At 43.6% G+C, this 13,559-nt stretch overlaps 1 protein-coding gene across 1 annotated transcript; it reads right to left on the bottom strand.

The window, feature by feature from the left end:
* Positions 1–6,139: 6,139 nt before the first annotated feature.
* Positions 6,140–11,051, bottom strand: nptx1l (neuronal pentraxin 1 like). Its single transcript, XM_034672933.1, has 5 exons — positions 10,521–11,051; positions 10,025–10,232; positions 9,210–9,454; positions 8,950–9,129; positions 6,140–7,293 (listed from the first exon to the last, which is right to left on the bottom strand). Exons 1-5 carry the CDS (start codon positions 10,965–10,967, stop codon positions 7,072–7,074), a joined length of 1,302 nt encoding a protein of 433 aa, XP_034528824.1. The 5' UTR covers positions 10,968–11,051; the 3' UTR covers positions 6,140–7,071.
* Between the last annotated feature and the right edge of the window lie 2,508 nt (positions 11,052–13,559).

Here is a 13,559-nt window from a genome sequence, read left to right as displayed (position 1 = left end):
GCACCCTGACAGCTGCAGAAGTAGCTCCGAGATTAGGGACAAGTATGGAGTGTTGTGTGTCTCATGTATATTCTGTTACACCCTGCGAGCCAAAAACACTGAGCTGATGCTCCAAAACCCTGAAGAATGAAAACACTACAGAGCGGTGAGCACCGGAAAGTACAATAAGAGGATTCTGATTCCTTTATGTGACACAATTGAACCCTGAAATATCTGTTTCCTGGGCGTAGATCTTTTTTTATGCAACCAGGAGGAAAGAGTGTCCAGCAGCAAGCCTGCAAACACATCCTGGATCACATGAGAGAAAGTCATCAGTCAAAGCGTCTACAGGCTGATGCATCCTCCTCTAACACCTCCGATCTCCTTTAAAACATTTAAAGTGACCCTCTCCCTCAGACCTGAATCCTCCTGCAGCAGATTCCAAGCTGCAAACTCTTTATCCCCGTTTCAAGATGCTCTCTGGGGACAGAAAACTAAAATCAGTCTTGGGACTGTGTCACAGAATGAAGACTGTAGCTTCCAATGTTTTCAATTTAATAAAACTTCAGAGAGAGACTTCCTCTCTCGTACACCAACACTGGAGTCATGTGAACGAGGTTTTCATCCATGTTGTCTTTCTGGTCCTCTGAAAGCCTCTGACCTGTTGACTCCAGACCTGGCTCCGCTCATCATGACTTTGGTTTGTTGTTGTAGTTAAGTGAAATACGATCTGGTGATAACACAAGGTGATAACAAATTCTGATTTTATTACAAGTATGATTTCTCCTTTTTCTCCACAAATCTGAGAAGAAAAGTCAGATTTCAGACTTTAACCATCCTTGGTAAAATAAATAAATTCTGAAGTCAGACTTTGAAAAAAATAATTGAGAAAAAATGTCAAAATTCTGATTTTTAAACTTCAAATCTGAGAAAAAGATTCATTCTGATTTTTTCCTCAGAAATCTGAAAAAAATTTGAATTCTGATAAGAAGTTTAAAATCAGAATTTAATCAGAAATTTATTGAAAAACCTGTTGCAAAAAGTCAGAATTCAGACTTCAATTTAGAAATCTGAGACGAAGATCAAATTCAAACTTTCAACAAGAAATATCAAGAAACCCAGAAATCTGATTTTTAATCGAAGTATCTGAGAAAAAGTACGACTTCTCCCTGGAGTCATGTGACCGAGGTTTTCCCACAGTAATCACTGAATCAAGGATTCTCCTCCTCCTCCTCTCCTCATCCATGTTGTCTTTCTGGTCCTCTGAAAACCTCTGACCTGTTGACTCCAGGCCTGGCTCCGCTCATCATGACTTTGGTTTGTTGTTGTAGTTAAGTGAAATACGATCTGGTGATAACACAGAGTGTTTTATTCTGAAAATTAACCGGATGTTTTCATTTTGTTTTGGTGAAACCTGACTTCCTGTCCCACTCCATCTGCTCTGTTGAGATTGATGCGTCGTGCTCCGGCATCCAGCAACAATAGAAGTCTTGTGTATCTGATCTGGAGGACTCTGACCTGCCGGATCAGAGACGCAGCGGATCCAGTGGAAGTTAACACATTGACTAGAATAGAAACCTATCAGATCCGGTGCCGTGACGGATCAGAGACAGACCGGACACGGATCTGGTTGAATTTGGCTGTAAGAGGGAAGCATGTTAAGAATCAGGGTTTAAATAAAGACATGCAGTGATTCAGTCAACGTGTTGACAGTGCAGGCCAGCCGACTCCAGCGTTCAGGGAGCAGTGATGAGTTAGAGACTTAAGATTTATAATGAGCCTCAGAGCTCCATGGTAAACAGCATCCAGAGAGGGAAGGCATCAAGAAGATGCATGCATATATAAAGCATCACTGTAATCAATCAGGGGCATAAAAGTAGCAGCAACACGTCCTTTCTTTGCAGCAAAAGAGAATCATGACTTATATGTGAAGAAGAAGATCACAGCCGCAACTTCAACTATCTTTACGAGTGTGAAGCTTTAAAGAGGGAGGATCATCGATTAGGAACCCTGGGTGTTTATAAGAGGACACAGGCTGGATCACACCGCCCTGAGACGTGGGAATAGATGCCATTAAGAATGCATTTCTTTCACTGACATGAATCATCAGATATCCTGTGTCACCATTATTACATTTTTTCAGTAAAAATGACTCTAATTCAGTATCAGCGGGAGAGCTAAATTTCTCTCCCACCCACGTGGAGTTTTTGTTTATTCTTCTATTCTCTTGTCATGAATTTTTCATCAGCCTCTTGATGAGACATTTCATGTGTTTGGCTTACAAAGCACAGTAAGTAGTCTTCAAATGGGAGATAGATTCTGCTGTCCCGCTGCTGCAGAGGCTTTTGAATACAGTAAGTACAGTCTCTTAGCAGCTTAATGTCTGCTCAGCCATGCTGGGCCAGGCTCGGCCTTTCAGGAGGACGAGCAGTTTAAATGATTGGACAAAACTTTGAAGTGGACTTTTGAAACACTGGTTTTGGATGGACTATTTAAAATAGAGGCCCAAACCAGACCTATAACATCCAGGAGTAGCTTAATTTCTCAACCTGTAACCTTCAGCTCAAACTGATACTGACTTAAATTATGTCACTTGAGGCGATCTGTTAGATTTTTAAATTCCCTCTGGAGCCATAAACGGTGGAAAAGGAGTCGCTCTTTGGTTCTATTTTGATTTAAAGCCATCAGTTCGCTTTTGATGTATTCAAATTCCATTAAATGTACACTGTTTACTTCTATTTTAATATAAATATCTTGCATTATATTGTTTATTTTACAGTTATACTTGATTCCTTCAGCTAGAGATCGCCGACTTTTTCGTTTCTGAAGTTGAAAGCTGTTGAGCATGATGAGAAATGCATGCATGTTTGATCCTGTGCAGTTTCTGTAGGAACTTTCTGTGTTGTGTGCAAAAAACTGCAGTTCCTCAAGTGTCCTATAGGGGCTGAATCCAAAAGCAAAGAAACCCTAATAAGTCCACATTAACTGCAGAAAGAAACGTGTTTACAGCCTGGTGCAAGAAATGGTTTTGCCCATTTTGTCATCCCTTAAAAGATATTCTGAGAGGATCAGGGGGTTGACTCGTCTGTTGGGGTTATATTAAGGTAAAGAGTCATGCATAATGTTTTTAAAGACGGGCATGGTGTGGCAAAAGGCTCACCCCAACTCCCTGTATATCTTTTCCAATATGGCGACCATCACTGGGCTTCGTAACTCCTCTTCAGAAACTCTCTGTGTGTCGTTCCATGTCCATGTTTCCTAGTCTGTGGTTCAGTCCACAGATTGGGACTCTGAAGATATGACATGCAGAAAATGAAGCATCCACTGAATGACAGGATGTCTTGTTATCGTCGTCGTCGTCTCTTCATTAAAACACCTCCGCTCTGTTCGGTCTCAGGTCCGTCTCCTTCGTGTCATTTCAAGGACGGTTTGGTTGAAAATTCTCTGTGAAAAAAACCCTCTGGTGTGATTAAATCCTCTCGAGTGCTCAAAGGACAAGAGTGAGAAAATAAGAGGAGGATGTGTGAGACATAAAAACCTCTGCCTCCTCACCTGTCCTCTGAGCTGATTCAGACCGGAGCGCATGCCAACACAAACCAATTAGGAAAGGGAAAGCTCAGGAGAGGTCAATGGGTCCGCTATTATCTGACTGAGCTCAGAATACACCTGATGAGATCTGGGGCAAGTTCTGGGTCAAGAGGAGAAGAGACCCTGAATCTCATGAATGTGACCTGGGGGTCGTCGAGGCCAGGCGGACGGGACGGAGGGAATCGATATCCTCCTCATCCTCCTGTGGCCACTCAGGATGTGATTATACCGTGTTCGTGTGACTTTTGTTTTTCCACACACACAGTCCGCCCCACAGACGTGTCACACTAGCTGTGTGTAATGGCTGTGTGATAGGTAGGAGCCGAAGCTGGTCTGGTATCTGGGGAGAACCCTATCGATGAGACGACGTCCCCCTTCCTCAGAGGTAGACAGTGGAAACCAATTTGCGGGACACATGACCCGTCTGTGGTGGGACTGTGTGACCTCGCTAACAATAAAGGGCGGAGTCTCCTCTGATGTGAGCGCTGTCAGCTCGGATTCATTAGCAGCAGAGAAAGTGCAGCGGCAGAGAGATGCACGACCTGAACTGTGACCTTTAGTGACAGACAGACTCTTGTTTTTATTCACATTACACTTTAAAAATGTGTTCTTTATTCTGTCTGCAGTGTCTTTACATCAGGGATTTATGTTTGGCATGCTCCCTCCAACGTTTCCTCATCCTCAGCCCCCTTAGATTCATCCTCTCTGTGGAAAGAGAAGCTGAGTTTGCTTCCTGCATCCTCTATGGAAATGTCAAACATGCAGACATTCTTCCCAGGCTTGTTATTTGCTGTATTTATTTACAGGAACAAGTATGATTGTTCCACATGTTTGTAGCTGTAAATCCATCCATGATCTATTCTGTTTATCCCTTTTAAGGTTTGCAACCATTGAAACCAAGATTTAATTGGACAAGATGCGTGGACAGCCGTTCGCCATTCACTCACATGCTCAGTCCTACGGGCACTTTACAGTCACCAGTTCATCTAACCAGCTGGAGCAGTAGTACCCTGAAAGAACCCAAACAAGCAAGGACTTGACATGTAAACTACACTCCATGTAGACCGGGATCTCATTGAGAACTGATTAAATCCATTTCAAACTGGAGCTGCTGTTGGCTAAGCTTTTAAAGCATGCACCCTATGTACAGAGGCTGTAGTCCTCATCATGGGGTCGCTGATATGACACCTAGCTACGACCATTCACTGCACATCTTTCCTGCTCTTCACTCATCAGTCTCTCTTTGGCTTCAGCTGTCCTGTCTGATAGAAGCAAAATAAAAAGTATAAATAAGAAATAACTGAATTAAAGCTCCTGTGGGGATCTTTTGAATTATGTTGATTTTGGCGCCCCCTGTGGTCAAAGTGGTATCTTTTGATGATCTTGTCCCTGGCATGCAGAAGTAATGTTTCTGATTAAAAAACACTCAAAATATCCCTCACTGTGAACCTCTGCCGTGGCACGTTAAAAGAAACTGCTAAGCTCCTCATGTGACACCTACCCTGCGTCAACCTTTGGAGGCACTAAAAATAAATACATGTTCATAATCAATCGTCTTGCTGATGATCGTGTTTGTTTTTGTAGGTCATATATAAACATCAGTATGAAATTAAATCTGTTTCATAACCGGCTAAAATCTCCTCACAGGAGCTTTAAGTTAAGTCTTAAACCATATCGGCGCTAAGCTCTGAATCATTGTTCGGCTTTATAGGATTATAGTGTCGTCTTAGGTTTACTGATGCTAATCAGTGAGGCACAAGAGGTCACTGTGAGTCAAATCATTTCCACATTATTTGCAGTGTTTGATAGCAACAAGGAAGTTATGACGATCTTTAGGTTTCGGCTTTAAGATAATTCTGTAATTTTGTTCCGCTTCGTTAGCTTAAACAGAAAATGCACTGGCCACTTGGGGGCAGCAGAAACAAGCTCGCATCAACGTTTGGGGTTTTGTTGTGTTAATGTCAATGAAGAGTTGCCTTTTGAAACCTTTAAGCAAAAACAGAATGATAAAAATGGATTCATCAGTCAGAGAAAGGACAACACTGGCTTATTTTTACCTTTGTTTTTGGTCTCCACCACCTACGGACGAAATATCTGGCTTTTAAGTGTTTAAATGTGCCGCAATATTCCCCAGGGTGCAAAGCAAATTGGATACAATGGACTGTCAGTGCCTTTTCATGATAACACCAGCGCTCTGGAGTGAAGATAAAACCTTATAAGAGAGACGATAACCTGAACTTTGATGCTATGAGCCTGAAAATCCTCTGATAGCTTGTTAGAGACGCTGGGAACCAAACCTCCTGGATAATACTCAGTGGATTCATCACTATGATGGATCCTTTCCACACTCTGGCAGTCACATGATATTTTGATTGTATTAAATACTGACTCAGCTAAATGATAATGTTTCAGTTTTCAAGCTTGTAATTTAAACCCAGGAAAAGTGAAGTGTTTAGTTGTCGGATCACCCGGATAAGAATAAGACCTCCATTAGAGTCCATTTAAGATCACGTTTCATTCGACTGCGAGTCTTTAAGAGCTTTCAAATGTCTGAAGTAATGTTACACCTGTGTATGATTCAAGTATCACAATTTATTACAAAAACTAGAACTTTTTTCATCTGTCGTTTTGCCATGCTTTAAGCATATAACAATACAGTATAAAATCTCAACCCAAAAGTAGGAAAGTAAAAGCAAAGATCAAAGATGCTGACGCAGCATTTACAGAAGTTAAGACATGCTGTTACTGTACAGAGAAACATTCCCACTGAAACATCTGCAAAATGCGTCATACTCATCAATGAATTGCATTTTACAACAAACAATCGGATCCCGCCTCAGTCAGTCTCTTCAAAGTCATTTACAGGAAAATAAACACCGACACTCTGCAAATCAAAATGAATGTGCTGAGATTTTTTTTTCAACAGCCCAAGGCACTCAGGCTCCCATGTTGGCAATAAATACGTCATTCTTTTACACAAAATCACATCAAGCGGGTGGTGGCAGGGAAAGAAGAGTGAGAGAGAAACTATGCTGTCTATTTTGATGACGTCTTGAAGAAGTCCACCTCGGCCCACGTTTCACAGTGAAAATCCCTGGCAGTCCAGTCCAAAACAGACGTTTGCGGTCATTTTGTTGAACTGTGTGACATCTGGTTTTGCTAAAATCTACATGACCAGACCTTCCTTCTGGTCTCCGGACACCGGCCTGTCATTGTGGTCTCCGAGGGGCATCGTATGCTCCCAGGAGCGACATCAGCTGCTGCGTCTTCTTCTTCACACCAAACCATGAGCAGCCCGAGAGCACCGCAGGATGCCAAAGTGTCCGTTTCATGTGACCTCTCACCCCCCGCATAAGAATCTGGTACAAATCTATCGAGTGTCGACAAATGACGATTTCAAATATCTATAACAAATCCAGAAAAAACTCCTGATCGTTCGTTTAGTTTACCGATGCTGTGACAAAGAAGTGGCTTGAACTGGTCGACACTCTCTCGGCTGAGGTTTCAGTTGAGCTGACGACAAGCTTCGAATGTCCACTTGGAGGCCCCTCCGTAAATATCCAGGCTGGTCTCCATCCAGGCGAACACGTTGCCCACTTGTGCTTTGCTGCTGCATGTCGCTAGATTGTAAATCTCCCCCACGGATAGTTTACGGTCCCAGATGTGAAAGTTTGCCAGGTCTCCTACGAAGGCTTGTGTGGCGTCGAATCCTCCTCCCAGCGTGTCCTGTGGTGGAGACAAACGGATTGAATTATGATGAGATGATTCATTTCTTCTTCTCTGGCTGCTTCATGAGAAGAACAAATTAGCTTCTTGGATTATCTGGATTTTTTTTAACAGAATGACACATCTTCAGTCGACTGAGAAAAATCTAATGACTTATTCAATCTATTAGGAGAATTTAACTGTGCATGTTTCTGAAAATTGAAATCTAATACCGTCTAATAATGTCACAGAGATGGAAAATACTTTTCTGCCTTGTTAGCTGATTTTATGCACCATGACATCCATCTGTTGTATTTAACAAAGTGATAATGAGTCTTCTGCATTTCTTTCCTTCCTTCAGAAACTAGATAAAGTACATATAAGTTTCAGTGACGCTTCAGAGGAGCACACAGCAGGAAGTCAGGAGAGTTCACGGCGAGCCATTGGGCAGGAGGATGACATTTCTATCATTTAACCTTTGAGGTCTTCTTGTCAGCAGGACTCTTTCCACTCACTGCTCATGCTGTGCAGACCTCTAATTACATGTAGCACTGATATACAGGCAGTAAAAGCTCTCCTACTGCTGATAGAAAAAAAGAGAATGCAAAAGCACAAAAAACTGCAGTTCTTCAAGTGTCCACTTGGGGCAGACTCCAAAAGCCCGGGAATCCCCATTAACACCCACACTAGAGTGTTAAAGAGGTCATTTTTACAGCAGTTTAAAGCCGTATTCAAATATGTTTTTGTGTGGAGCTCATTTATCTGTTTTTAACCGCTGAATTCTTTCATAATAAATCTGTTTTGATTTTATCAAGGCAAAGAGTTCGGGGTTGTGTCGTTTTTTTCGCTAGCAGCACCGTTTTCCTATCCACACTAAATGCAGTTCAGTGTTTTCAGCACTCGGCGACCTCGGTGCAAAACGCCCTCAAGCATCAAGTTGAAAATAGTTCAACATTTGGAACATCGCCGCGCTAATCGATGTCTCATCTTGATCAACAACCAATCAGAATCAAGAAGGGGTGGGACTTCTGATACGCACTTTGTTAGCAGCGATGGCTGAGGTCCTTAAGGAGGAGAGAGTCACAATTTGGAAGTCTGGAGCTGCTGCTAATGCTATGACAGGATTTCTATCAATAGTTTTTGCAATTTCTTGTTAAATTGCCATTGATTGAAAGCAAATATGAAGCATAAAGAGCTTAAAACAGACCTAAGGCTCACTGTGAAGGGAAGTGAAAGTGCTGCAGGACAACTTTCTTCACCTATCTTCAGTAAAACCTGGTGAGAAGCGCTCTGTAATTGAGGTTGTTGGCACTGCCAGTGCAAAGAAAACTCCTTAATGGACAAGACCCCTTATTCATAATAATGCAGAATGAGGGGCACGGCTGAGTTGACTGGTTGGTGCTACCAGGAGGCTCAGATCCAGCTTCAACTCCACATCTCTGCAAGTACTCTGAAAGTACGACTGAACCAGATTTTCCAACATGGTGACCGTCATCGTTGTGGGCCAAAACTTCTGTTCAGAATCCAATGAGTTGCCACATAGACCTCATCCATGTTTTATACAGTCTACTCATTGCACAGGAATCTGCCCGTGATCAAGATACCTTCTGTTGAGATTCTGTGCTGCATGGACATAAAATAATTGATTGATTGATATGGATCATAAGTTGAGTTTACCTGCTCTTGACCGAGGATCAGCAGACCCTGCGGTTTGATTGGATGATAAGGAGCCAGATTCTCTCCACTCCCCCTTCTGACGCCATCTTGGAAAGCTTCCCAAACCCCGTCCCGCGTGGTCCAGGTGACGCAGATGTGATGCCACTTCCCATCGTTGATGAGGAAAGGCAGCTTCGCGACCTGAAAGAAGACATGAGTTAAACTTAAAACTGAAATCTCTCACATGTGGCAGGAGATCATTCCCACTCCTCTTTTCCTACTTTGTCGTTTATGAGGATCTCCATCGGGTTGTTCCCCCACTCTATGAGGACCAGCTCGTTGGCCTGACCCGGAACTGCGTATGAGAAAGGCGTGCCAACCCCGGGGGACGCATTGGACTTGAGCCACATGCACACAGTGAGCGCGTACATCTCTGGCAGACTCTTCTTCACTTTGGCGTACATGTAGTTGGTTCTCAGCGGGAACGTGAGCTGGAATTTATCCAGAGGCCTGCTCTCTCTTTGACCTGTGGAGAGGAAACAGAAGAATCTGCATCAGAGCTTTCTATTTTTAAAGACAGATAAATATTCACACATCCTGGGATTTACGCAGGAGAGTTACACAACAGATCCACACTCTGTCCGCTCCAGATCTGCTTTAATCCCTCATCATAAATCTCCCCACATGATGCTGCCTGTCTCTGTTAACCTTCCTCTCCCTCCACACCTGTTTCCCTGCTGTAGGACTTTTTTTTTAATGTCTGGCACCAGAAGTGTCCCAAACTGTTTACGCAGCGCGGTTTTTAAATTCCCAAAAGGCTCGCAGGGATAATGCAGGGATTGGTCTGTCTCTGCGTGTCTGAAAGGTTTAATCTGCATGAATTAGAGCAGGAAACTGACAAAGACCGGGCTGCTGCAGCTTTGAGGGGATGAGTACGACATTAAATCTTCTGTTGAGGTTCTAAAAGCTCATCATACTAAACTGTTTTTTTCTTATTTTACGCACACGCTGCGCAAAACCACCAAACCCTCCCTCTTCTTCTCATTTTCACTTCTTTTCTTTGCGCGCGCAGTCCTTCATCATCTTCCCAAATTACCTTTCTCAAGGTCGGTGATCCTCTGGTGCAGAGACGTGAGCGTGGACTCCACTCTCCCACGCTGCTCCGTCTCGTTCCGGAGCCCGGGCTTCCCCTCTTCGATGCTGTTCACCCGGGACAAAACCTGCTTCTCCAGGTCGTCGATTTTACTCTGGAGCAGGTCTTTGAGGCTGTTTGCCTGCACCGAGTTGTTGCTCCTGCTAAATTGCTGCCAAGGGGGGAAGGAGATATTAAACTCACATTAGAGATGTTTAGAGTTAGACTTTTTAAAAAGGTTATTGCAGAACCAGGAGCTCAAGATGCTTTTTATCCACAAGTCTGATTCTAACTCTGGTCTTCTGGTGTCACATTTTAAGTTATAATCATCAGACACAAACAGAATCACTATTCTAAACATAATCTGATATTTAACTTCTAAGCATAGAAGAGGTTTTGTATTTTTGGAGGGAGCTTTGGGCAGAGGCATCCAAAGTGTTCCAAAACGTCCTCAGCCTACCTCCAGGTTTTCTAATCTTTGCTTCAGAGACTGTAAAGTCTGCGAGAGTTGCGTCAAAGTGTCCGCGGGGCCCCTCGATACATCCCCCATAGTGTTTTTGCTCCCTGTTTCTTTCCTCCTGCCCCCGGGCCGCGCGTCCCCGGGCTCCACGCCGCCGCTCTGGCTCTCGCACCGAGCCAACTTTGAAGTCAGTTCTCTGATGGTCTCCTTTTGGTTCATGATCGTCTCCTTTTGCTGCAAGACAGTCTCCCGCAGCTGCATCACCGTGGTCTTCAGGTCCTCTCCTGGCACGCTGTTCTGCAAGGTGGCCGCGCAAATGTCCATATCCTTTGGTACAGAGGTGCAGATGAACTGCGTCTGTGCGCCAAACTCTTGACTCGAACTTTCCAAAAAGAGGCAGGAAATTAGAAAAAGTCTCCAGCAGATCCCTTTCTCTGGAGCCTGCATGGCTGCGTCTGTGTGCTGGGGGTCTGTGAAGGCTGAAAAGCTGCAGTGACTTCCCGCCCGTGTCCCCTGTGTTGTTGTTGTTGTACTCTGCCTGTGTGGAAGTGCAGCGCGCTTATATACCGCCAGCCCGGTTCTGCGCAGAGCTGCTCCACTGCATCACGACCGGAGGAGGAGGAGGAGGAGGGGAGGGACCAGCGCTGTCCCTGTTTAATCGGCTCCAGAAAGAGGAGTCACATTCAAGAGATGAAACCCATTTTCTGCTTTCAGGCTCCCACGTGATAAATCTTTAATCACTTTGACTATTTGTCATTCCTCTCCGTGTTTTATTCATCTGGAAAAATGCGCGTTTTGTAAAAAGCAGCGAACAGAGAGAGGGTTCCTTTATTGCGTGGCGGGGTGCCAGAGGAGCCAGCTGTGTTTGTTTAGTTTTTACGCGCGGAGAAAACACACTTCAACACACACTCAACGAACATGGATGCAGATCAGATACCGCAGAAGTGTGTGGTCCCTGCAGGTTCAGCACCAAGGACAGCTCCCAGCAGATTGCATTATCACAGTGTTTGTTGCAGCTGCTTTAGTTTTACACGTTCAGCTGCTCCTCTTCCAGCCTCTGTGTTCCTCTGATCACACATGTTCATTTCATGATGAGCTGTACATTGAATTTCAAAAGGAATAGATTAGTTTCAGGTCACACACACACACACACACACACACACACACACACACACACACACACACACACACACACACACACCCCTTATTCCCAAAGAACCCACCTCTTCCTGGGCAATCTGCTCCACACATCACCGCCGTAATCATCTCAATAATTCAGTTTCCAAAATGATAATCTGTCCCCGAGCACTTTACCTTTATCTATTATTCAGGAAAGACAATTTTATTATTTTTCTGCACTGCCCACTCTGCTCTTATTTTTTCAGTCTGTGTTGGAAACAAAATGAAAACATTTTTTAATAAGTAATGAAAACATATCGGCACTCGGATTAAAATTGATTTTTCTTTGGGAGGATGAAGACATGCAGGGAGAGGCGGAGCGCTCCGAGCGAGAAGAGTCTGCATGTGACAAAAAAAGGTTATTAGATGGAGGAGGTTAGACGGGTCATGGTATAATTACTATCATCTATAGCAGGTCACTGGAGCTAAATGGTTTATAGCTGCAGGAGGAGAGACATTAACACTCAACGGCCGCTTAAATTGGTGTCAGGAGGAAAGAATTTATTGAATCAGTGCCTCCAGGATTTGCAATCTTTATCTTTCTCAATTCAAATTTAATTATTGAGCTCCAAAGTTGACCAAAGTGCAGAACTAATCACCAAACATGAAAAACATGAGAACAACATGATGAGACATTTGGAACGACTTCAAGATAACAAGACGTTCAGACAGTAAGAAGCATGCTTTACATCTTAAAACAGTCCAGTTTAAGAATATGAAGCAAGGGGTGCTGGTGGACTAGCGGTCTAAGTGTCCCACTTATAGAGGCTGCAATCCTCGTCGCAGAGGTAGCCGGTTCGATTTCTGGCTGGTTGACCATTCACTGCGTGTCTTCCCACGCTCTCTACTCCCCACATTTCCTGTCTATCTTCAGCTGTCCTATCCAATAAAGGCGAAAAAAGCCCAAAAATATAACTTAAAAAAAAAGAAAATGAAGCAAGTCTTAGTCTCTCCTGTATCATTTGCCATCCATTAAAGAAGCTCCCCAGTTCCTCTCCTTCTTAACAGGTCTCACATGGTTTTCCTCTGACAGTCTGATTAGCTGGACCTGTAAGCTTAGCTCAGAGCTCAAACTTAAAGTACTTCAGTAATATTTGACTTCAATTTGACACCATGTGCATGTTTCTTTTGACTTATCAACTCAGCCGTCTGAGTTTTTGAAAGTGAAAGTGCTTTTTAAATAAAGTTTCCTTTGAAAACTCCCGAAAACATAACTTTAAAGGACAATTATCAACTTTTTGATGTGTCCACAAAAATAAAAAAGTGCAGAAGCTTCATTAAAGTATGATTTGTGGCAGGACTTCTATATTGAACTGGACACTTGGTCACAATCTTGGACTGACAGGTGTATTTCAGTTGTTGATTCATGTAACGGTGGAGCTCTCGGCGATACATTGCGCAGAAAAAAACCCTGAAGTTTGGGAACCGGCTCATGGCTTTGCTTTCACTGTACACACATATCATGTCAGTGAACCACGTCAGCTGATCTGGGCCATGCTCGACCCCTTTGCCCTCCTGTACGCCACACAGCAACCGATGTACCAGTGGGCTGAAATTTGGCCCGACCTCAAAGGCAACCGTGCGACTTGAAAATTGGGTCAACATCTGCTTTAATACACTGAGTGTACGCCTGGCCTTTCACATCCACGAACTCTCCAACAGAGCCATCTGGGGGGCGAGAAAGTTGTTTCAATTGTAGTTGAGTTTCATTTCAAGTTGACAAATCATGAAAGAGCCCCACATATTGAATAATACTGTAAGTGGAGTCTTCATTGAAATGCTGAAGTTTAGGAGGATGATCACAAAAGAGCGCTCAAAGAGAGTCACAGTTGCTGCAACTGAAAAAGCTGAAGTAGAAAG

The sequence above is a fragment of the Notolabrus celidotus genome, chromosome 20 (genome assembly GCF_009762535.1).
Source record: "Notolabrus celidotus isolate fNotCel1 chromosome 20, fNotCel1.pri, whole genome shotgun sequence".
In the NCBI taxonomy this organism is placed as follows: Eukaryota; Metazoa; Chordata; class Actinopteri; order Labriformes; family Labridae; genus Notolabrus; species Notolabrus celidotus.
This window is presented reverse-complemented; position numbering and strand designations above follow the sequence as displayed.

Coding starts and splice junctions, on each gene's coding strand:
- nptx1l (XM_034672933.1), bottom strand. CDS start 10,967: ATGCAGGCTCCAGAGAAAGGGATCTGCTGGAGACTTTTTCTAATTTCC. Junction 9,455..10,024: donor GATCACCGACCTTGAGAAAG/GTAATTTGGGAA, acceptor TCCTCTCCACAG/GTCAAAGAGAGAGCAGGCCT. Junction 7,294..8,949: donor TGATCCTCGGTCAAGAGCAG/GTAAACTCAACT, acceptor TCTCCACCACAG/GACACGCTGGGAGGAGGATT.